At 37.5% G+C, this 24916-nt stretch overlaps 1 protein-coding gene across 2 annotated transcripts in view; it reads right to left on the bottom strand.

Annotated features, from left to right (window-relative positions):
• Nucleotides 1-24916, bottom strand: part of SPATS2L (spermatogenesis associated serine rich 2 like) — a 51105-nt gene that overhangs the window by 14581 nt on the left and 11608 nt on the right. The window contains exons 2-4 of one of the 2 annotated variants that reach the window (XM_070956818.1): nt 7201-7340; nt 3210-3277; nt 185-293 (exon numbers count right to left, since the gene is read on the bottom strand). In XM_070956818.1, the coding sequence (XP_070812919.1) occupies nt 185-293; nt 3210-3248 (148 nt within the window). In that variant the 5' untranslated portion in view covers nt 3249-3277; nt 7201-7340. The remainder of the gene's footprint in view (nt 1-184; nt 294-3209; nt 3278-7200; nt 7341-24916) is intronic. The other variant, XM_070956817.1, reaches the window with a different exon arrangement.

Genomic DNA, 24916 nt, shown 5'->3' on the forward strand with positions numbered 1-24916 from the left:
GGGCTTATTGGTGATGCTTATAAATCCCTTCTCAAGTGACAACACAAGAATTGTCTCCTTTCAAGAAATGTTGAATATTGCCTTTTAGGACACACAGCCTTTGTTTCACCTATGCAAAGAATGAAATATTTAGCAATTAATGCTTGTTTCTGAAGACTCAGTGAAATGCGAAAAGCATACAGACCATCCATAAAAGCTTGTACTGCCTTGTTTACATTGTTATCAAACTGCTGTAACACCAGCACTATCTCATTGTTGCTTTTGTTGGGAACAACTGAACGCACTGCATTAATCTGCAAGTAAGAGAGAAAAATACAGTTTGAAACAAGGAGAGGGCTACTAATGCAAAACAAATGCAAATCAAAAGACAAATTTGTGTTGTATTTTTGTATTACGAATTTACAATTATCTTTCAGGCTTGCAATAGCCCTATTTGTATAAAATAATTAGAATCTTGTAATGCTAGTGGTACAATTGAAAGAACATGTGAAAATTGGTTCCCCCTTTTTTGCTACATGTCTGATAAATCCCACATTGCGGTTAAGCTACAGCTGCTTCCCCCTTTCTTGGCAGCAACTTTTTCCTCTTTCCACCTGAAAATTAGTCCTGACATTTCCGTTTATTTGCATCCTGCAGTTGCTTGTTAAATTTTGACCAGCTTTTCAGACAATGGTACCCAAGGGCAGCTGTTTATACACACTGTGCCAGCCTAGATAGGCTTTTGACATTTCAAATTTGATAAATAGCATTTTCACGCTGTAAATTTTCAACAAAACTAAAATGTCCCACAAGACCTGTTGTCTGCTTTCATCTGGCTATCCAACCGGTTTAACCTTTATGCCTCTTCTAGGATAATACATGATATGCAAGATGGAAATTTTCAGAGATGTGCTTCAGAGGTGGGTTTCAGCAGGTTCTGACCAGTTTTGGAGAACTGGTAGTGGAAATTTTGAGTAATTTGGAGAACCAATAGTAAAAATTCTGACTGGCCCCGCCCCCATCTATTCTCTCCCTCCCATGTCCCAGCTGATTGGGAGGAAATGGGGATTTTGCAGTAACCTTCCCCTGGAGTGGGGCGGGAATGGAGATTTTACAGTATCCTTCCCCTGCCACACCCACCAAGCCATGCCCACCAAGCCACATCCACAGAACTGGTAGTATAAAAATTTGAATTTGAAACCCACCACTGATGTGCTTTCTATTTAGCTCAGGTTATTGCAGAACTGTGACTATACCAGTTAAAATGGGCAAAGAACAGAGAATGATAAAAATATCTCTGTCCCATACTTCAGACACATTATGTAAGAGCTAGGTCTCTAGAAAGGATTCTGATGTTAGGGAAAGTGGAATGAAGTATGACCAGTGGCAAGATGGAAGGACACAGTTACAGTGGCAATAGGTGCAATATTGGAAAACTTGAACGGCAGATTATAGAGAAAATCTATGTCAGGGATGTCAAACTCGCCACCAGATGCATCACACGCTGGCCACACCTACCCCTATTTTAGTGAAGGGGGGGAAGTTGCGATACGTCACATGATGACAACCTAAAGATGTGAGTTTGACACTCCTGATCTATGTGATCACTAAGAGTCAACACTGACTTTTGATGGCAGATCATCCATCCATCCATCCATCCATCCATCCATCCATCCATCCATCCACTTGTTAATAAAAAAAATCCCACCAGCTACATGTATGTTGTTGCTTAACTCACTTTCCAACCATCAATATCCCTCCAAATGTTTTTTAAAGTGTCACTGATTTGTGTTAAAGGTGTGATAGTTTAATAAGAGTTGAGTTTTGCCAATGAATAAATAAATAAAATAAAATGTAAAAAAAAAGGTTAGCTTTTACTTTGCCTTGATTTTGGAATTTTTAATTATCTTAATTCTTATTTTTGTTTAATAGCTGCAAAATTTGTGTTCCTCATAAGTCTTAAATATGCAGAACCTCATGTGTTAATTGATAACAAATAAAATTGAGGATTTCAGTGGGTCTAATTTGCGTGTTAAATTATACCTGCTGACCAGTGGTAAAATGTAAAATTTGTTACTACCGGTTCTGTGGACGTGGCTTGGTGGGGGTAATATGACTGAGTGGGCGTGGCCAACTTTTGTTTTTTACTTTTAAAACCATTTTTTCTACCTCTTCCGCTGAAGAGGTTGTAAAAAAATGCTTTTAAAAATAATAAAAAAAGCCTTTGATGATTGCATTGCTCAGCTGGGCAATGGGGGGCGGGGGGTAATGATTTTTGCTACCAGTTCTCCAAACCACCTGTCTCCATCGCTACCAGATCGGGCAATCCGGTCCGAACCAGGAGCATTTCACCCCTGCTGCTGACATTCTCTATTATGTCAACATTTTATAAGGATACATGTATCCTGTCATCTCCTGCATCTAACCACAAAGGAGAAGCAAACACAATAGAGCATGATGAAGACAGGCAGGCAATTAATTAATAGGGAAAACTATCCTGGGGAAAATGAAGACATGCCCTAAAAGAAAGTAGGCTTGACTTCTATGAAGATACATGATAAATATAAATTTAATTAACTAGGAGGAAGATGCTGAATGTAGGAATAATACTAATTATATAAAACCATACAAGGTATTAAAATTGCATGTCCAAAAAAGTCCTAGCTACTGACAAAAAAAAAAAAAAAACTTCAGTAATGAGAGGACATATATCAATTGATATAAGGTAGTGTTTGGAATGCTGGACTGTGACAAGAAAACCCAATTCAAATTCCCAATCAAACATGGAATTCATTAGATACTCAACCCCCAATGGTGTTGCTGCAAGTACTAAATAATGAATGATACAATGTACATCACTTTGAGCTCATTAAAAGTTAGATTCTCTGTGTGTGTGTGCAATAGATAATATGATATTAAGATCAAGCACATATGCAAGTTAGGATTTCCTTTTCATATTATCCAGATAATCAAAGCTTGGAGATGAGCTCCAAACAGGAAAGGGGATTGTTATATAGAAACAACTGAGATTCATTCTTGTTATCAAGAAGCAGAATTTAAATGTCCTTGGCTGAAGTCGGAATGGAGGGCAGCTAGCTCAAGGACATCCACCAAGCATGGGAATATCGACTAATTATTTCATCTTCTATGGAAAGCTGGAGTGTTTAAGGTTTGAATGGACTGATCTATATGTACTGTGTGCTGCATGATGTGATCATTAAAAATTGTACCTTTTCTTTGATGTTTGCTGGTGAGCTGATTTCTGCCATCTCCTACTTGAAAATGCTGCAATAAACAGCTGCAAAATAATAATAATAATAATACAGCAAGTTATGCATATAGTATGAACACTTTAATTTTCAATGTCCTGCCCATTCAAGAATAAGACTGCTAATGTTTTAAATAGACCCTACATTTTCCTGCTGTTTTAGTCTAATAACCTGAATGTCATGCAGAAGGCTTGGAAATGGCTCATTTGTCGATTTCTATAAATCAAATTTCTATTAATAACACAGAAACAGAAAATGCTGTTTTTCCTCCTGGTGGGCTGATACTAAAAGGAAAATTACACATTCTGGGGAATCAAACTGTTGTCTCAATTATCTGTTCATGAACAAATGTTTTTATTAAAGGAAAAAATACTTTTTGAAGCTTGAACCTAAAAAATTGCTACAATTCTTGCTTTGGGTTTACTATGGCAAGACCATACAGCCGTGGGCTTTAGACTGGCCAAATAAAAGCTGTGGGTGAAGGGAGAGAAATTCAACACTACTAGGAGTAAAAACAAATATCTGAAGTTGCTGAAGGCAGATTCCATTTTAAAACTTCAGACCACACAAGTTCAGCATTGAAAGAACTATTTAATGAAGAGGTAGCTATAAAATTCAAGGATGAATATATTTGAGGAACAAGTAATGTTATTTTTTATTAATTATTTCAACATACCGTATATTACAGATGGTCCTCGACAACTGAGCCCAAAATTCCTATTGCTAAGCAAGACAGTTGTTAAGTAAGTTTTGTCCATTTTGTAACCTTTCTTGCAACAATTGTTAAGTGAATCATTGCAGTTGTTAAATTAGTAACACAGTTATTAAGTGAATCTGGTTTCTCGTTGATTGCTAGTCAGGTCATAAAAGGTGATCATATGACCCCAGGACACTGCAACCATCATAAATACATGCCAGTTGCCAAGTGTCCAAGTTTTGATCATTTGACCAAGGAGAAGCTACAATCGTCATAAGCATGAAAAATAGTCACAAGTCACTTTTTTCTATGCCGTTGTAATTTTAAATGGTTTCTAAATGTATTGTTGTAAGTTGAGGACTACTTGTACATAGCAGGACTTCTTACAGTTTAAGTCTGCAGGATTTATTTTGTTTTGTACTAGAACACTGGATGCCACCAAGTGCAAAAAACCTGCCATTTTTGGCAGTTACCAAAAATATTCCCATCAATGGGAATACTTCAGAATAATTAGATAGAGATAACAGTCGTATCTGTTATTCTCAGCAGCTTTAACCACCATGGTCATTAGTGAGATGCCAGAAGTCACAGATCACCTGCTTCTGAAATTTATTTATGTCTGATCTACTTGGTCATTAAGAAAAGTGATTGTGCAAGGACTCTCAAAAACTCTCTACAGGCACTCCCTGGGCAAGCAGCCTTTATTTGGAGCAGACCATCTGAAATATAGCCAACGTCCAATCCATATTGAACTTTTAAGAGTGATCACTGGCATCATGAATAGTATCTGGAAACTGATGACCAATGCAGCTCCCACAACATTGATGTTATACCACAAAACAGTTAATAAGCTATTGCATTTTGCATTTGTTATTTCAAGGACAGTCCCATTGAAAACAGTCTAACTGTTAGGTGACAAGGATGTGAGTGACTATAAAACTGTGCCTTACAGGAATAATTGGAACTACTAACCAGCTGAAGATGAGCACAGAACCTCCAGGACCCAATTTTTACTGTTCCAGGAGTTGAGAGTTCAGGAATATCCCCAGAATGCATACCAGCCCCATCCAGAGATGAAGTTGGTAATGTACTAAACTAATGCAAACCTATAGTCACTCAGTTTGCTAGGATTGAGTCTCAACCCAATTCTCTCCATCCAGACCCTTACTGCTTCCAGGTCAAGAATTCCATTGCATCTCCCAGACGTTCCCATGTAGAGTTGTATAACTGATGTTAGCCTTATGAGGTAGATCAGACAGGAAATATGAACAGATGAGCTAATTCTACATTATTGTAAGATTATTACATTAACATATTCTTGCAAGACTGAAAGTATATCCCTCCCTCTATCCCCTTTATAGCCCATGAATCTAGGGAAGATCACTTCTGAGCTTCTTGCCCCACCCACATTCTCACTGTGGGCTAAGCTGCGTTTTATCTGACCCCTTGGCTGTATCGCTACATCCTGTCTCTCAAGGTCATTCCCACATTCCATTACTATTATATTTAGTCTCATTTCCTTCAGAGGTTGTAGCATTAGTCAAGCCCAGAGCCACCAGAAAGTGATCTGTCCATTTAAGTTTCTGCTTTAGTGAAGATAATGGAGTAGGCACTAATAGGAATATTTGGCATTTTTATCTCACAGATTATTCATTACATTTTTATAATAAGGAAAAAAACAAAATCAAATAATCCTGAACCGAAGAATTTCTTCTGAGTACCAAAACATAACAGAACTTGAGTTTCTTCATTATAAAATTCCCAGCTACCCAAATTTTATTTACCTTAGCACTACTATATCATTTAAGATGATTGCTCATTTATATTTAAAACTGAACATAAAACAGGTATTACAATGAAAAACCTTAGCTCAAGATTTGCTTCTTCCTTTCAGATTCTGAATATTAAATATTAAGAATATAGTATATATATGGAAAGTCTTTAAAGAAAAGGCTGAAAGTCTCTGTCACTGTATAAACTATCTTGGGTGTAGGAAGTGGAAAGAGAATAAAGGAAACAAAATACCGCTAACCTTCTGGGATTGGTTTCCAAGCACACTCAACCTGATTAAGAAAAATGCTTTCTTATCTCTTACATGGCAGGGATAAGAGGTTGTAAACTGATAAATATTATGTCTTTATTCCAAGACTTGGCTCTCATCTTGCAAGATAAAGATGTTTCTTTCACTATAATAGCCATATATTGGAAAAGGCTAAACAAAAGCTTCCCATTTCACATAATTTCTCTCTCATGTATAAAGGGGCTTTAAATTTTCTTACAGAACACATAAAAACTTTTTATAGAAATTGCCAATGCAACACCAATAGAGTATGGAAATAAAGATGACAAAATATAGAAAGATTTATATTTTAATTGAAAAATTGAACAAAGAAAGGGAAGAGCGAGCAAAGCACATTTTAAAGAAAACCAATTTAAACATAAGAATGCCTATGCTTCTGTTCTCAGGTTTAAGCTAACTAGGCACTTATGAGAAACGGATATGCAATAATAATAATAAAAATAATAACAACAACAACAACAACAACAACAACAACAACATCAGGTTGAGAAAGTTTTAGAAAATGAAAAACTCAAGATCTTGTGGGACTTTAGGATTCAGACTGACAGGCACTTGGTCCACAACACACCTGACATAAGAATAGTTGAAAAGAAAAAAGTATGGTTCATTGACATTGCAATACCTGGTGATGCACGGATTGAAGATAAGCAGCAAGAAAAAAATCACAAAGTACCGGGACTTGCAAATTGAAGTTGAGCGACTGTGGAAAAAGAAATCGTGTGTTGTCCCGATTGTAATTGGAGCCCTTGGAGCAATACCCAAAGGGCTATCCCGCTATTTAGAAATTCTAAATTTGCTGGACTTGAACATTTTGACTCTACAAAAAACCACCTTATTCGGAACAGCTTAATCCTCCGATGATACCTTAACAGTTCCTAGGTCCTTGGTTAGGACTCGAGCTGCTAAGCTATTAACCAGCCTCAAAGGCTGTGAATCTCACTAAAGATTAAATAATAATAATAATAATAATAATAATAATAATAATAATAATAATAATAATAATAATAATAATAATATGCCACTAGTAATAGGCCCCTTGGGTGCAATCCCATCTGGACCACCACTATCAGCATTGAACAAATCACCACCACTCAATTGCAAAAGGCAGCTTTAGTTGAAACACCTTACATCCTTAACACATCAAACAACATAAATAATAAAATATGAAATTTTACCCAGTGATCTAAGCAAATAGATGATAAATCCAATGATAGGAGTTCAATGAGACTTAAGTCATCATTTTAGTTCAGCAAGACACATCCACATTGTTCCATTTTTCCAAGAGTGACAGTCAAGGCTAAGCCACAGATTTGTCCTAAAGATCAAAAGATTAAAATGGGGTGTACCATTTTTGCATTTTTTGGCTCAGCCATTCTGACAGAAGCAAAGAGATAAAAAGTACGGAGACAAAAGTTCCTCAAGTGTTGGGCTGGTTTTTTTTAAAAAAAAATTACTGCCAATGCATATTGTTATCTTTTAAACCTGTAAATGTGTAAACAATCTAATGCTTGCAGCAATAACGGGAACACTAGATTCTTTCCTCTGATGCTGCTGACACTGCAGGAAGTAGTTTACTTTTCCAATTGCTGGAACACAAAAGAAGAAAGGTAAAAAGAAACAAAACAAACAGATGCAGCTTCTATATGCTGGCTCAGGAATTTTGGGAGTTAAAAGTCCAAAGAACTTCAAGTTGCCAAGGTTGAGAAGCACTGATCCAAACTAACCTAGGGCCTAGATACAGAGCCAGGTCTTAAGGACTCATTTAAAACAAAAAGAAAAAAAAAGAAAAAGAAAAAGAAAAAGAAAGTGGGGAGGAAGGTAACCATCGAACTTTCAGGTTTAGCTAGCAGTACAAAGAAGAGTAGCAGGATGGACAGTGATATGCAAATTGGTTCTCTGAAGAGAAGCACTTGCTGTGGCACTATTGCTGCCACCAGCTTATGTTCCCTAGAAATTTTATGATCCAGGGCCAAAAACATTTTGAAGAATTTCAATTGTTAGGGCTAAAGTCCCAGCACCCGTTGCTTCTCTTTAGAGAGTCAAGCCAACATTTGTTTAATCAAAAGGAAGCCAGACTACTATGCTGCGTTCTGCTTTCTGTTAACCATAAGGCACCATCACTGAGGGTATGTATCTATCTCTTTGTTGCCAGTATTTTTTTCTCTCTTTCAAACAGAAATGAAAAACCAAACATGGGAAGTTCTACAAGCTGCCACTTTATGCATTTTCAGCTTGCCAGGTGGCTGAGTCACTCCAAAAGAATCCTTGCTGGGACTGACAAGTGTTTGCCAAATTCCAACTTTGCCTTAGCTGAATTTAACCATTTTTTTTAAACTGAAAGTTGATTCCAGTTTATAATGTACTAGTGCCAGACTATCAAGTGTTCTTTCTTTCCCCATTGGCTTCTTATTGCAATCAATACAGTGCTATAATCTTCATTCATATATGCGTTCCTCCATGCATCCATACACATAGGCAAAATATAATATTTATCTACTAAAACATTCAGGAGTCAATGTTAAAATACCAATAAAATATTGGTAAAAAAATATTTTACCAATATTTTTATAAGCACTGAATCTCAGCACTACTGTAGTGTTCCAGAGCCTCTATGGCATACACATGCAAACCAGTAGTAGCAATGGGACAGCATTTTTAACTATGCATTTCAGGAGTACAGAGCAGATCAATACGTGGCTGGCCAAAACACTTGCAGAGCTCAAGGAAGTTGTGTTTCCCCAAACTCTGTTCTTGCTTGCTCCCTGCTCCGCCTTACAGCATTGGTGGGACCGCTGGGTGGCAGGCAGATGCACATGAAGTGCCTGCATTAGATGAATCTCTTTAAGAAATCACCCAATTCTTACTTTTCAGTCTAGTTTTTTTGTTCATTGGCTGCATAGAGACATTAGTGATTTTGAAACAAAATATATTCCTCTCCTGGAATTTGGTTTCTTTGAACCAAATATTTTATTTTCCTATAAGCAAATGTTCAGCTTGGGGTTCTGAAAAGGGGTGGGATTATGTGGTCAAAGGTATGAAGAAATCCAGTTTCAATTTCCACTGAGTTCTCAGTACTTTCCCATTTTGTGTATGTGTGTGTTTTCTGTCTGTTTGGAGGGCCCTGTTGCTGGAGAAGGGAGGCTTTGCTTCATTTGCTAAGTCTGCTTTCAAATGATAGTACAGTGGTCTACGCAACCTGTTATTAACACAGCTGCCTGCAATTTCTGCTGGTTCGAATCTCTCCAAGACTCAGCCTTCCATCCTTTCTAAGGTAGGTGAAATGAGGACCCGGTTTGTGGGGGCAATAAGCTGACTTTGTATAAATATACAAAATATATACAAAAGTATGAAGGCTATTGCTTAACGCATTGTAAGCTGCCCTGAGTCTCCGGAGAAGGGCGGCATATAAATCAAATTAATATCTATCTATCTATCTATCTATCATCTATCTATCTATCTATCTATCTATCTATCTATCTATCTATCTATCTATCTCTATCTCTATCTCTATCTCTATCTCTATCTCTATCTCTATCTCTATCTCTATCTCTCTATATCTGGGAGTCTTATGTTGTTTTTAACTTAGTGTATTGGACCACCAGCATAAAAAAGTATGAAAAATAAGTACTCACCATAAATCAACATCTTCCTTAGAAAACAATTGCAAGGATGAATTTAAACACATAATTTAAATCTCTGTTTTCATTGATACTGAAACAGAGATATAAAAAGTAGGCAGGAATAAGATTCTGGACCCATTAAAGTTAAATCAGTTTTCATTTAAAGCCAAGCCACTGACCAATAGTCAATGTGTATGTGTAAGTGTAAGTTACAACTCTGTCAAGGATGCTTGTCTTACAGGACACTCCATCCTCCACCAGATACAGATAATCTCTATCCTGCTGACCTTCTGGAAGGCATGAAAATCTAGGCCTTTTAATAAAACTTGGATGATTCTGTCAGGACTCAACTTTTAGTCCTTTGTACATTTCATTTCTGCTTCCATCTTGTTTGCCATGCAAGGTTCTTCTTGTAGATTGTTGAATGACTGATTGACTGATGGTGCTGTCCCAGAAGTGGGTGCCATTTTGAGAGCAGGCACAATTTTCGCAATCCGAAAATTGTGGCTGCTTCCAAAATGGCACCCGCTTCCAGGATGGCACCATGCAACTTCTTTATAGGAAGACTGCACAGCAGATCAGCTGATTCCACTTGGGAGAAGCAATCTTTGAAAAAGTAAGTAAATGAGGCAAGTTGGAGGAGAAGTGACTCAAGGGAGTGGGACCCAGCAGGGCAGGCAGCAGGCCAAGGCCAGGATGAGAAGTAGGCCTAAAGACACAGCAAGATGGGATGGGGCGGGGCAAACAGGCAGGTTGGGACAGTTGTTCCTGTGGTCAGTCATAAGGGCAGGTGCATTGCCAAGCACCCAAAATTTAACTGAAATGACCGCAGATATTACTATATTATAATTTTAAAATATACTTTTTAAATATAGAAACATTTAGTGTTTAATCTCATAGCTCTTGACTTTAATATTTCTTTTTTCTTTCGTATATACTTAGCAACATACTTATTACTTACTGGGGTCTTGCTAAACACTAGAACCTAGCGTTTAATTTGTACTGTCATTTCTAATTTGAAAATAATTGTATCAGAAACTGGAATATATGCATTCACACACACACAAATGTACATAAACAAATAATGAAAAGCATACAAATAAAATAATATTTTCTATTTTGGCACAGTATTTTGCTCTAGCAAAAGAAATAACTTCACCTTGCACTGGTTCATTTTTTTCACCTTGTATTGTTAGCGATTGCCATTTATAATTTTCATGTTTCCAGTGTTTCAATTCTTAATAATGAAAAGTTTTGTCTACAAATACAATCTTTTTTTAATAACTCACATGTAAATGGATTTGGAACACTACCATGCCAGTATATTTGTTAAGCCTGCCAAAGAGCATTTGCAATGAAAAACATCATTGCAAAGAATCACAGGTGATCTTTTTTTATGGCATTATTACAGCATAATTAAAATTTATCTGGCTTATTTAATGACTGAAAGAAATGATATGTAGGGCAAATAAGCAGGGAAGAAAAAAGTTGGATGTGGTTTATCAAAATACGATTAAGACAATGAGACTGGAGATATTATGTGATTCTAATCCACAAAAACATTTTGAAGGCATGAATAATTTTAAAAGAGTAAGGATTATAAATTTAATTGCAAATTTATTATTACAAGACAAAGTACATAATAGAAGCAAACCGTATATAGAATTTCTGAAATAAACACAGTAAACTTCTTGCTTATGAATATTTCTAACAAATATCCCTCTGGGTTTTTATTCATTGTATTCATTTTTAAAAATACTTAAAGTGCTATTCAATACTTTTACTGATTTCATTCAAAACTGATGAGGATAGAAGGCAAAGAAAGAAGCTTGAATATTATTTGCATATATAATTTATTCAAGCCAAATTTTCCATCAGGTGGCTTATTCATTCTCTAGTAAGATTCACACATCATATTAAGTTACGTTTAAACTACATCTTATTGAAGGAACCATCGAGTTTGCTTCTTTGTGTATTTGCCAACATATTTATTTATTTCAATGATTAAATGACACTATGCCTTAATATGATGTGTGAATCAGGTTTTTTCAAGAATTTCCTGTCCAGAAACCTTGTTTCATTACATAATCAGATGCAACATCTGAAAAACAGGTACTTTAAAAATGCTTATATGAAAAAAAATGTGTTTGCAATTGAAGCACAAGAAATGACAGAAACCTATCAAAAGAAAGCTTCTATATAAAGGGATATGTATACTTGGAAGATAGGTTGTAATACTTTTCTTTAAGTGATTTATGAGATTACATGTCATGAGTTTTTAAACAGATTGATGAAATGATTATCCTAGGGATAATACTGAAGGTTTTCATTTGTGATGAATAGAAACTGCCTGATGATTTCAGCCACCATTGTCCAAAGGACTGATATCCTGTACTGTATTTAATTTTGCATATATGTTCTGCTTTCACTCTTTTTTATTTTATTTTATATATCAGAGATTATGTGGTATCTAATCAGATGGAGATAAATAATGAAAAAATAGTTTTGTTTTCATCATATATATGGGTGTGTTATTCTATCTATCTATCTATCTATCTATCTATCTATCTATCTATCTATCATCCATCCATCCATCCATCCAGTATATAGCTATCTCACACACGTGTTTTTATACATGCATGTACATAAATAGATAAATAATGTTTTACACACATACACACAAATTCTATTAGCAGCAATAGACATGTTTTCCTCAAAGTTATATAAATACTGCTCTAAAATAATTTTTGGCTTTAGGAACTACTAAACCCTTCCCAAATCTTTTGCTTGATCTAATTTATTTTCTATTGATCTGAACAGCTGGTATATTTCTGTCTTCCTTAAAATAGGAATATGTAGGTACCGAATACAACAATTTTCTTTATCATAAGCATATATGAAAAGTGAAAGCACTGTAACAAACAGCATTCACTTTCCACCTCATTAAAAGGCAACCGGTGCCATGGTGGAACTAATAGATAAACTAAGTCAACAAAGAAAATGCAGAGTCGGGCAGAGGGAGCGGTAGATGTAAAAAATTACCCAAACTGGTTGCTTGGCAGCAGTTAATAGGTAAATGAAATCTAATGTGTGTTCATGACTGCATTTGGCCGAGTCCAAAAGAATGCTTGCAAAACAAATTATCATGACAGACAATTTTGTGTTGCTGTGAAGCAAGCAAAACTAATCCTGGGACACAAGGCATCCCATCTAGAAGTCTGTAAGGGAATTCAAAGCATTCTTCACTTAGCTCTAAATTTTTTGGAAGTGGACAAAGAAAAGCAGGACTTGTTGGTTGTAGTCCTGAAAATCATCTAGCTGGGGTCCAAAAACAAGTTAACTTAGTTAAAAACATTTTTGTTTACAAGACTTTAAAAATCTTTGTTGTCTTAACTCTGATAATTTTTAACCCCAGTTGTCTTATTTCTGCTTCCAATTAGGTTTTATTAGATCTTTATCAAACTGATATTTTATTTGCTTCATATTTTACTTTGCAATTTAATTTTATAGCTGCATTTAAGCATGTGTTAGAAATCAATAAGCATTATGCTGGGTTTTTTTTAAAAAATAACAGGATTATGCCTTCAGTGAAATTTTTCTTTTTCTAGGAAACCATTAGATTTGAAAATCACTAAATCAATAAACACTAGTTTATTAATATTCTACAAAACGGACGTTGACTTACCTGAACGTCCCTTCCAGGCGTGCTGATGGAGAATAAAATATATTACCAGAATTATAAGACAGATCTAATTACACAAATATTTATTATTCACTCACTCACTCACTCAATCTACCTATCTACCTATCATCATCTCATAAAATTTTAACAACTGTATAATAGCTGAGTAATCTTTAATTGTGAATTGACCTCTAATTGTGAATTGACCTTACAGAACTTGCAACTAACTATCCTACTGAAGCAGGGACCACATTTCACAATATGACATAATAGACAAAAAGATGACATAGTATAGTATAGTTTATTGAATAGCCCGAAGGCCTTTTCAAACAAAACAGAAAAGAAAAAGGGAAAAAGATAAAAGTTACAAAAATAGCAATCTAAAAATATATGATAGATGACATTAAAATTTTACAATATCAAATTTCAATAGCTAAGTTGCCAAGACTAGATAACCCAAATAGGATAGCTCCTCTCTAACTGAGCTCATCTTCCTTACAATCGATAATTTTTTTTTTTTATATAACTGGCTCGTATTGCCGTCATTCTTTTAAGGTATCGAGTGATCGCTCTTACCAGGGGAGGAGAGTCAGCCCTCAACAGAAATGCTAATTTTTGGCTTCTATTCCAGTGGGGAAATTTATTTATAATTGGGGACAGATATTGTTTTCTTACTTCTTGATAGAGACTACATTCGAATATTATATGCGCCGTGTCCTCCACAACGTTTACCCCACATATGCATATTCTTTTGTCATACGGGATTTTCCGATAACGGCTGAATCTAACGTTGGTATCTAGAAGTTCGAATCTAAACTTAACAAATAACTGTCTCTCCACTGATGGCATTTCTAAATGTAAATACTTTTCCAGAGTAAAAGTTGTTTTAACTGCTGTCAGCAGTTTAAGGGAATGATTAGTTGAAAGGGTTGCCATGTCCATTTGCCCATGTATATCTTTAATCCGTTGTTTAACTTGGTTCAGTGTGTCACACAACGGGAACCCTACACCATATCGGTTCAATATTTCTGACAGCCGGGTTAGCCAGGAATACCTTTGAGGATTTGAAATCTGCTGTTCCTCTAGACATATTTTAGGGAATCTGCTGGCATCCATCTGGGTCATTTTTAGCCAGTAGGCTACCGCCCTAGTGATTGTATAGGTTTATGGTGAGAAATGTCCCAATTCAGCTCTGATGGCTGCAGCTGAAGTGGAATTGTTTACCCCAAGCATCCTCCTTAACAAATTATTTTGAGTTCTCTCTAATATGGGGGCCTCTGTAAGACCCCAAATTTCAGCACCATAAAGCATGATCGGAACAAGTTTAGCCTGAAAGACTTTACGAAGAGGTAAAATGGAGGTTGGTTGGATTCGTTTACTTAATTTGGATACAAGGCTTGTTCCTGCTCTGACCTTTTGAGAAAGGTATTGATGGTGCGGAGTCCAACCTCCTGCACTGGAAAAAACAATTCCAAGATAAGTATATTGGGTAACTTGCTCAATTTTTGTGTCATTAATCTGCCAATTGTGCTTTTTATTCTTATTGCCAAAGACTAAAACTTTTGATTTAGCTACATTTATAGTCAAGTGGTTTGCAGTACAGTAACGTGTGAGCTTGTCAAGAAGTCTCCTCATTCCTATTTGGGTTCTAGAAAACAACACTAAGTCATCGGCGTACATTAATACGTTAATAAATCTAGAGCCTATTTGGGGGCTGTGCGTCAGAAGATCATCCAGCTGTGCTGGGATATCATTTATATAAAGGTTAAAAAGAGTAGGGCCCAGCAGGCAGCCCTGCCTCACTCCTCTAGTTGTCGGTATGCTGTTTGTTGAGGCCCCATTTGCTGCATATCTGACTCTAATTGCCGTAGTAGTATAGAGAATCCTGATCAACAAAATAAGTCTGGGGTCCATCCCCATAACTTATAGTTTCCTCCACAAGTGGTTCCTATCTATAGAATCAAAAGCAGCAGTAAGGTCAATAAAGGCGGTATACAGCTTTTTCCCCTGGGTCTTGTATTTATTAATTAAGTGGGAAAGGAAAAACAATTGTCTATGGTAGACCTACCTGATCTAAAACCTGCCTGCTCATTTGCCAGAATTTCCTTATCCAAGCACCAGTCCTCTATTTTATTTAGGAGATGTTTCGTATACATTTTTGAAATTATATTAAGAAGACTGATGGGTCGGTAGTTGGATGGGGCAGCTCTGTCACCTTTCTTAAAAATTGGAAAAACTATAGCTAACCTCCACCCTTCAGGGATTATCCCTACTTTATCGATATAAGTAAACAGTGCTACCAGCACCGGTACCCAAAAGTCAATGTTGGACCTAAAGAGTTCAGGAGGCAACAAGTCCTCTCCAGGGGCCTTCCCGGCCTTTAAGGATTGAATTATATGCTTAACTTTGGTAGGGGTAACTGGTGTCCATTCCGGACATTTCCTTAATTCTTGCTGGAGGATATCCAATTGCAAGACATTTGTTGTATTGTTACCATCAAATAAAGCAAGATAGTGCTTCTCCCATTTTACTACTGATATATCAGTGTCCATAAATGGGGAACGTTGTTTTAATATACCGGCTATCTTATGCCAAAAGATCGTAGGGAATTGGGATTTCGCTGCCATTTCTACCTCTTTCCACATCCTGGTGTTATAGCTACTTTTCTTGTTTTTCAGTAGGGATTTGTATGCTCTCCTGAGTTGAACCATATTTGAATAATCACCATCCTGTTTGGATCGGTTAACTTTCTTAACTGAGGCTCTTAGATTTGACCTCAAGTTATGGCAATCATCATCAAACCACTTTCTAGAGATCCCATCTACTTTTCTATTGTCCTGGATCATTAAGTTCCTAAGAGTAGAAGTTAGCTCTGTATAAGCTGGCATTGGGGTGTTGTCTCTGGGCTTAGATTGGGAGATTTCCCTTGCTAGGTGTCTGGCTTCGTCTGAGCCCAAATAAGCAGTGACAGATTTGACATCAAGTCTGTGCCAATATAACCTTTTATAGTTATAAACCTAGGCATTTGCTAAGGTGTCAATTTCCTCTCTTGAATGAGGCCTAACTTCTGAAGAGAGTGAAACCAGAGCCGTGATGGGAAAGTGGTCACTTTCCTCTCTAAATATAGCTCTTACTTCTGAAAAATGATGTACTAAACTAGAGGAAGTGCAGATATAATCGATAGAGGTTGAGGTTTTGTTGGACGAGAAAGTATAGGGATATATATATATATCCATCACTCGAGCCACTAAGTACTTGCATATCATTCATAAACAGCAGGGAAATTAACCTCTGGGCATATTTATTGGTCCTCTTGTCCATTGAGGACCAAGTGAACTCATTATAAAAGTAACCAGTTGGTACCAGGCCTTGGTTAGCATAGCTCTTCATTGAGGGACCTATCTTGCATTAGTATCTCCAGCTAATATAATTTTTGCTTGGGGAAAGCGTCCCTTTAAGGTAGCTAATACTGAATCTAATTCATCCCACAAATCCCTTCCTAGAAGGTGGAATGAAAATGGAGCGATATATACATTAATTAAGATTAAGTCCATCCCCCTGAACGTACATCTAATAGGCAGAATATATTGGAATTGAGGATCTAAAGAAATTTCTTCACCCTTCCATCCCGTATCCCTTTTGACCAATGTGGTTAAGCCCCCAATTGCCCTCCCTCTTAAATTGACTTTGCCTGCCGGTTTATGCCATGAGGCAAAACCCGGTAAGCTGATCCGTGGATCATTAGTAGTCAGCCAGATTTCTTGAAGGAGGATGAGATGATGTGTTGAAATCAATTTTATAAAATCCATCCGGTTTGCAATGCCTTTCCAGCCCGCTATATTCCAGGACAGGAGGGAAAGGCTAGGGATATAAGATACCCTAGTTATTGGCCATTTGTTGTCTAGTCAGTCACCCCGAGGCACTACTCCTTGTGTCTCTTCCTCCACCCTTCTGGTGGAGGGGTCCAGAATTACTACCACCGCCTTCTCTGGAGTGCCAAAGGAGTCAAAAGTGGCCTCTGTTTGTTGCGGAAGTGCCTCCTCCGTTCTTAAGGAAGATGAGACAGGTGAGGGCAGTTGCACTGTTGGGGGAGGGTGAACTTCTGCCGCTACGTTCATGGTCTTTGTTTCTTTGAAAAGACTTTTGCCTTCCCTTCTATCCCGCTGGACGGACTTAACGACTTTAGGCCTTGTCTGCACCTTCTTTCCCCATTCTTCCGACTTGGATAGCCTTCTCGTTGAACTACAGGCTTCTGCTAGCGAAGATCTTAATAAATCAAATTCAATTAACATCGACCTTTGCTCCTCTGGAGACAAATTCGCTGATTATAACATCCTCTGGTTTGCCGGTGCTTGCCTTCATATGTGGGACCTCCCTGATCTGGCCTGCCTCCATAGTTTCTCCGGATTCTGGAGGAAAGACCCTGGAGATAGCAGAGTGGTTCCTAGGTACCATTTTTGATGTTTGGTTAATTCCTTGTAAAAGCGGTTTAATAGGCCCACTCGAGAAGACTCTTGTAGGAATGACTTCAAATCTGAGCAGGGATCCTTTTCTTTTCATTACAGCGTTCGGTATAGTATTACTGTCAAAATGCAGTATTAGTCGAACACAATTGCTATGCTGAGGAAGTTTTTCATATCTGAGTAGATCTATTAATAAAGGATCAGATTTCAATAGCTGTGCAAGTGAGAGGGTTATCCTTTCCTTTGAAGTCCATCGTCCTCTATTGCATGGGATTTTCCTTATCCTTAAAGCAATTTGTTTCTTTAACAACCTTCTTCCTTGATGAGGGTTAGCATCAGTACTTGCAATGCTTTGTTGTTTGGGTTGAGGTCTTACACCCTCCCACTCTCTCCGCGCATCAGGACAGTGTGCAATCTCACCCTCCTTAGCTGCAGACTGAGGGCCATTTAAGAATTGGAAGATCCTCTCGATGTCTCTTTTGATCGATGTCAGTAAGTCATATATTGAATCTACTGTGTGCGCAGTTAACATACTCTGAGTACAGACCATCTCTCTGAGGTCTGAATATGTCGGAACTTCTTTTAAGCAGCTAGAAGTAGGAGTGGGGATAGAGCTTGAAAAATCACCCATTCTAGCAGGCGAGTTTGAATCTGAAATCCGGGAAGAAAACTCCCCTTCTGTATCTCCCTCTCCCAATGATACAGTCGACAGAGACAAAGTTCGAAGTTCAGATTGGGGTTCTGGATTACACCTCTCCATAAAGTCATCCAATTTAAGCTGTTTAAGAGGCTTGGAGTAATTAAGTTCTGTCATAGATTTGGAGAGAGAGAGCAAGCTCTCTGCCTCTTACTTTTCTTTCCCATTCTGGTAGATAGTTGATCCAGTATCTCCCAGCGAAATTAAATATCACAATAATTTATTCTCCCTTGGCAATCGTAGTTAAGGTAGGCCTTAATGATGGTCTCAGCCGAGGCACCACAGAGGTAAAAACCAATCTCCTTTCCAAACAACGGCTTGTCTTTTACTCCTACTTCTTTGCTATCATCTATTTTCAGAAATGTTTAAATTGTTTAAATTATTTCACAGGGAAATATGTGGGGGAAGGAGACTAAAAAGCTGATGAGGTTTCATTAAAGGCAGGCCTACTGGGAGCGTCTGCAGCCAGTTCCTTACTGTACTCGTTCAAAAAACAAACAGCTCAAAATCCCCTCCGAAGTTAGGGGCCTCCAGTAAGGTTTGTCAACAAGTCCGGTAATCCGAATTTCAGGCCTTGCAAGGAGGAGTCACAGGAGTAGCCTAGGCCAGGAATGCAGGTTGTAGTGTTGTTAAAATATGTCTAAAACAAACAGAAGCCACACTATATGTGCTTTGTAAGAGTCTGGTATAGATTAAAAATAGACTAAAAGTGAGTTAAAAATATAAAAATACTTTAAAACGTTAAAAAGAAAAACCTAATTTGCTTTTGGGAGAGCTCCTTACAGCCGTTCTCCGTGGCTCAGAAGTTAATCACCAGGCTCAAGGTTGACTCAGCCTTCCGTCCTTTCGAGGTAGGTAAAATGATTATGGGGGCAATAAGCTGACTTTGTATAAAAAAGAACACCGCTTGGGGGCCCCCCGAAAACCCTACTAAGCAGGTGTATACAAAAGTATGAAGGCTATTGCTTAACGATTGTAAGCCACCAAAAAGATGACATGAAGCCCACCATTGCTCATTTTCTGACACTGCATTTATTACAGGATGTCATTATCCGGTTTTTTAATGTCAGCATTAATGTCAGGCCATATTAACTGCTGCATCACCATCCTTCCTTTGCTTGGCACACATAAAGTATGAAACCCTGCAAACGCCCAAACCTGTTTGACTCCAAAATTTGTGGCAAAAAGAACAGTGTAGATTTTTTTTTTTTAAGAATGCCAATCAGAATATTTTAGCTATTTTTTTGAATAATTACAGAGTTATGAAAAAACATGTAATATATTCAAAAGCATTTCACTTCTGTAAGTAGAAGAAAGTGGACCTCTAAAGGACGATAATTTATTTTCTATGAGATCTGGCCACCTTTTTAGATAAGCCTACAAATTGAAAATGTGGTGGAAATTATGACCCATTTTGGAGATTGTCAGGGTTCAGATGGAGAAAAACAGGTTCAGATTCAAGCCAAATAAAGTGGAATGCTGTTGATGAATCTGAATGATTCCAAGACTCCTCCAGGAACAGAAGGCTCACCATCTGAGAGTCCTCCTAGAATCATGGCTGTGGCCATGAGAGCTTTTGCACAGCTTCAGTTGCTGCACCAGCTCTGCAGCCTTATCTGGAACAGTAAGAAGTCATATTGTTTGTCACCTATCAATTGCATGACTATAATTCACTTTATATATGGCTGCTCTTGAATACCACCAAGAAGCTGCAACTAGTTCAGAATGCAGAACACTGATGTCAAACTTGCAGTGTCATGTTGCCAACACGTGATGTTTTACGATGTATTTTCCCTTCGTGGAGCTGGGGTGGGCGTTGCCTGGGCATGACACATCCGGCACTCAGGCCACCAATTGGACACCCCTGATGTAGAAGCATGCATATTTCATCGTGAATGGTAGAACTGCCATATTACACCACTGCTGCATGAGCTGCACTGGTTATCAGTAGGTTTCAGAATACAATTCTAGTTGATGATTACTATAACTTCCTACATAGCTTGAAGTGTAGGTATCTTGGACATTGGCTTTTACCAGACCATTTATGCCTGTCCTACACAGATGATCAGAGAATATCTGCTAAGAATACCCACCTGTGACACTCTATACATAGATACACACATTTCTAGTTACTATTTTAATTATTTTATCCTGATTTTTACCCTTCTTAATATGTAAATTATGTAAGCTGCTTAGTGTCCAATTGTTTTCAGGTTAGATATACTGGATAAACAAATAAATGAAATCAATTTCTGATTCAAAATAAAAATATTTCTCAACAGGAACTCAAATATTGATGATACAAATTCTGTCCTGTTTGGACACAATTAAACTATTTTTTTAATATAAGAGTAAGAAAGAATGGATTATATTATTGGCCTTTTGTACTATTTGTACATATCACAACATTAAATCTCTCTGTCATGCCTCCAGAGTCTGAATCTGTAGGGGAAGATGATCTGGAACAAGAATTGACAAGAGATGGAGAGGCCAGTTCCATTGGCCTTGGAGGAAACTGGGGAAGGGCAGAGTCAGTCCAGGCAAGGGAGAGCTCAGGAGAGCTCAGGAGAAGAGCAAGGACTACCCACTCCTGATCTGAGAGCAAGAAGGGAAGAGAGACAATGAGATCAATGCAGATTGAGCCGGCTATGAGGGAAGAGTGTGCCCCGCCCCCTTTCACAAGACACACCTGGGAACTAAGAGGTAAAGAGGTGCCGATGGGAGGGGCATTTATCGGGAACAAGCTTTGAATCTGTGGAGCCTTGTGTGCACTTGCCAAAGCCATCTTCCTTTTCAGGAAATATATATACTAACTAAATAAATGAGTTCTGGAAAGTAAAATTCCAATATCTGACCCTCTATTAAATGACAAGATGACTATATTTTATTTATGTTGTAATTCATTGATAAGTGGAAATACAGCATGATTGATATTTATATTTATTTTATTTAATGTGCTGAGTGTCTAGTATAATATTATTTGAGGAATATACAAGTATTCCTGAGGTTACAGCAGTTCACTTAATGACCATTCAAAGTTACAAAGGCACTTTAAAAAGTGACTTATGATCGTTTTTCACACTTAAGACTGTTGCAGTATCCCCACGGCCATGTGATCGAAATTCAGACACATATCAACTGACTCATATTTATGACGTTTGCAGTATCCTTTTGACAAGCAAAGTCAATGGGGAAGCCAGATTCATTTAACAACCGTGTTACTAACAAACTGCAACAATTCACTTAATAACTGTGGCAAGAAAGGTCATAAAATGGGGCAAAACTCACTTAACAGTTACAATGTAAATATTGCAATTGACAAGGTGATTCCTGTAGAGGAACGTGGCAGAACTCAATCACAATCTGGGTCTAAATGCAGTAGCAGAAAGCATCTATTAGAAATTGAAAACTAGCATGTACTTTCAAATATGTCATTTTACTAAATGGCATGTATCAAAAGGGCTATTTTAAGGTTGTTTATATCGCACAAAAAACAACCCACAAAATTATAGGCATTGTAGTGCAAAGTATTATGTGGACACAGCAGTGGTTTTCCACTAAAATGTTTTGCATTAAAACCTCAGATTGGATACCTATGGTCTATCTCTAACATTTGCGGGATTTTTTAAAAAATAGCTTACATTTTCTCAGCTTTACATTGATTTTTTTTTAATGGTATGTTGGACAGCAGATTTCATGTCACCAAAAATATTTACAGTATGCTGTAAAATATTGCTTTATTTTAAAAAATGTGTGACAAATGACTTAAGATTTTTCTCCTGCTTTATATTTTTATATATAGTTTCTGAAGCTTTCTGGCAATTTGTTCTATGGGGTTGCAGATATTTTGAACTAAACAAAGTATTTATTATTCCATGCTTACTATCAAAAAACTGTTTTGTGAGATTAGCAGGGGTAATAAAAGTCAAGATGGTGATCACAACCATCTGATCAAGGCTACACTTTTTAAAGTGTATTTTGAGTTATTTGATACCACTAGAAATTACTGACATGAAATTTATGTGTTTGTGTGTATGTTGGTGTATCTTTTTTTATTGGAGTTAAATAAATTTTAACTCCAATAAATTAGAGGAAACAACGTGATGCCAATATAAAAAAGAATGGACAATGTTTTTCCATGTTTGTCCATAGATGTTTTCTACTATATAATTTTATGATATGACTTACCTTTTTAAAAGATTTCCCACCATCCTCTCCACTTTCTAGCAAGATCTCTTCTGATTTGTTCTACCTGCTTTCATGGAAGTCTATCATAAATTGGCTGCCAAAATCCATCCATCATTAGATAACAGCAATTCTGTGAGCCCTACTTCATCTGCTATTTTGTGGGGTGGAACTTGGAGGCAGTATGATAGCATGCAGGTGGGACGCCGATGTAGCTAGCCTTCAAGCACTCTGTGAATTGGTGAGGTAGAATGGTTTGGGTGGAAAGAAAATGCACAAGGCAAAATGAGTGGCTGAGCCCTGAAGAAAGCTTCCAAAGAGTCTTTGTCCTTTTTTTTGGTGGGTCCTTCCCCGTTGCAACACTCCATCTCTTCAAAAATGAAGGTGCTTACTACTTTTGTAGGTAAATGGGGAAAAAGGATGAAGATCCAGTATAACCAGGGTATTCCTTAGTAGAGTTAATTAAATATTTGCTTCTAGAAAGCAATTTTATTATTTTTTCAGTAAAACTCTTTCTATCCTGCCAGGGACAAACAAAGTAACTTCTGTGTGACCTGCATAAATTGCTTCACCACTATGGACATCTATGGCAGACATAAAACTGATTTATCTCATTTCTCTAATGAGGTAGAACAATTATCCAAGTTTATACTTAGTGTGATCTATGATAGTTAGAGTATCTAATACTTTCTTTTTAAATACTATCAGGAGTCTTTAGGATTGTTGCCTCTGTCTTTAAATATTTAATTTAAAGTTTCGGAACTGAAGCAGCCAAAGTAGTTCTGTTACATTTTCATTCAATTAAGTTTGCCTATGTTTTAATGGAACGACTATCAGCTTTTTTATCAACAATTCCTTCATGTTTGTTTGTTTGTTTGTTTGTTTGTTTATTTATTTATTTATTTGTTTATTTATTTGTTTATTTATTTATTTATTATTTTCAATTTATATACCCCCCTTCTCCCTGAGGACTCAGGGCGGTGCACAGCCAGAATTAAAAACATGAAATACAAATATTAAAAACAATTAAAATCTATATAAATTTGGCCCAAAATTTAAAAAACCACAAACCAATTAAACATTTAAAAATTTTAAAAAATTTCTTCCTAAGCCAGCCCAGTTTGCTGGAAAAAGTGGGTTTTAAGGGCACGGCGGAAGGCACTGAGGTCTTGGATTCTCCTTATCTCTGGGGGCAGCTGATTCCAGAGGGTAGGTGCCCCCACAGAGAAGGCTCTCCCCCTGGGGGGTCACCAGCCTACATTGTTTGGCTGATGGCACCCTGAGGAGGCCCTCTCTGTGGGAGCGCACGGGTCGCTGGGAGGTCGTCGGTAGCAGCAGGCGGTCTCGAAGATAGCTAGGCCCTATGCCATGGAGCGCTTTAAAGGTGATAACCAACACCTTGAAGCGCACCCGGAAGACCACCGGGAGCCAGTGCAGCTCGCGCAGGAGCTGTGTTACATGGGAGCGCCATGCTGCTCCCATCACTACCCGCGCTGCTGCGTTCTGGACCAGCTGGAGCCTCCGGGTGCCCCTCAAGGGGAGCCCCATGTAGAGAGCATTGCAGTAGTCAAGGCGAGAGGTGACGAGGGCGTGAGTGACTGTGCACAGGGAATCCCGATCAAGAAAGGGCCGCAACTGGCGAATCAGGCGAACCTGATAAAAGGTCCCCCTGGTTACAGCCGTCAGATGTTCCTCCAAGGACAGCTGCATATCCAGGAGGACTCCCAGATTTTATTTATTATTAAATAAACACCTATATATCTATACACACATTGAGGTCAGATTATTCATTTTATACTCTCCTTGGAAAACCTGAAGACTGAGGAATCAATTGCTAATCTAACAATTCCGAAAATGTAAAAAGCAGAAAGAAGAGATAACTCGACATGGAGGCAATTTACAGATTATGTTATGAGTGCAGAGTCTAAGACAAGCACATATAAATCTCTGCATAAGTGCATCTGAAAGCATGAATCAAACTGGGCTAGAATGCATTAATACTTCTGTGGATTATGTTGAAAGAGGCTCTGGCTGAAGTAAAAACCTATCAGACTTCTATTGTCAGCAATGGGTTTCATTGCTTCATTGTGCTTTTCAGGAAAGATAAAAAATAGAACAATGCTGTGAATGAGAAATTCAAGGAAACCATTTCAAAGAAGCAAACAAAAGTAAAAGTACAGGCAGTCCTTGACATACAACCATAATAGAGCCCAAAATTTCCATTACTAAACAAGACAGGTACAT

Source organism: Pituophis catenifer, unplaced genomic scaffold (assembly GCF_029215685.1).
Source record: "Pituophis catenifer annectens isolate HBS135680 unplaced genomic scaffold, rPitCat1.0.hap2 SCAF_1, whole genome shotgun sequence".
NCBI lineage: Eukaryota > Metazoa > Chordata > Lepidosauria > Squamata > Colubridae > Pituophis > Pituophis catenifer.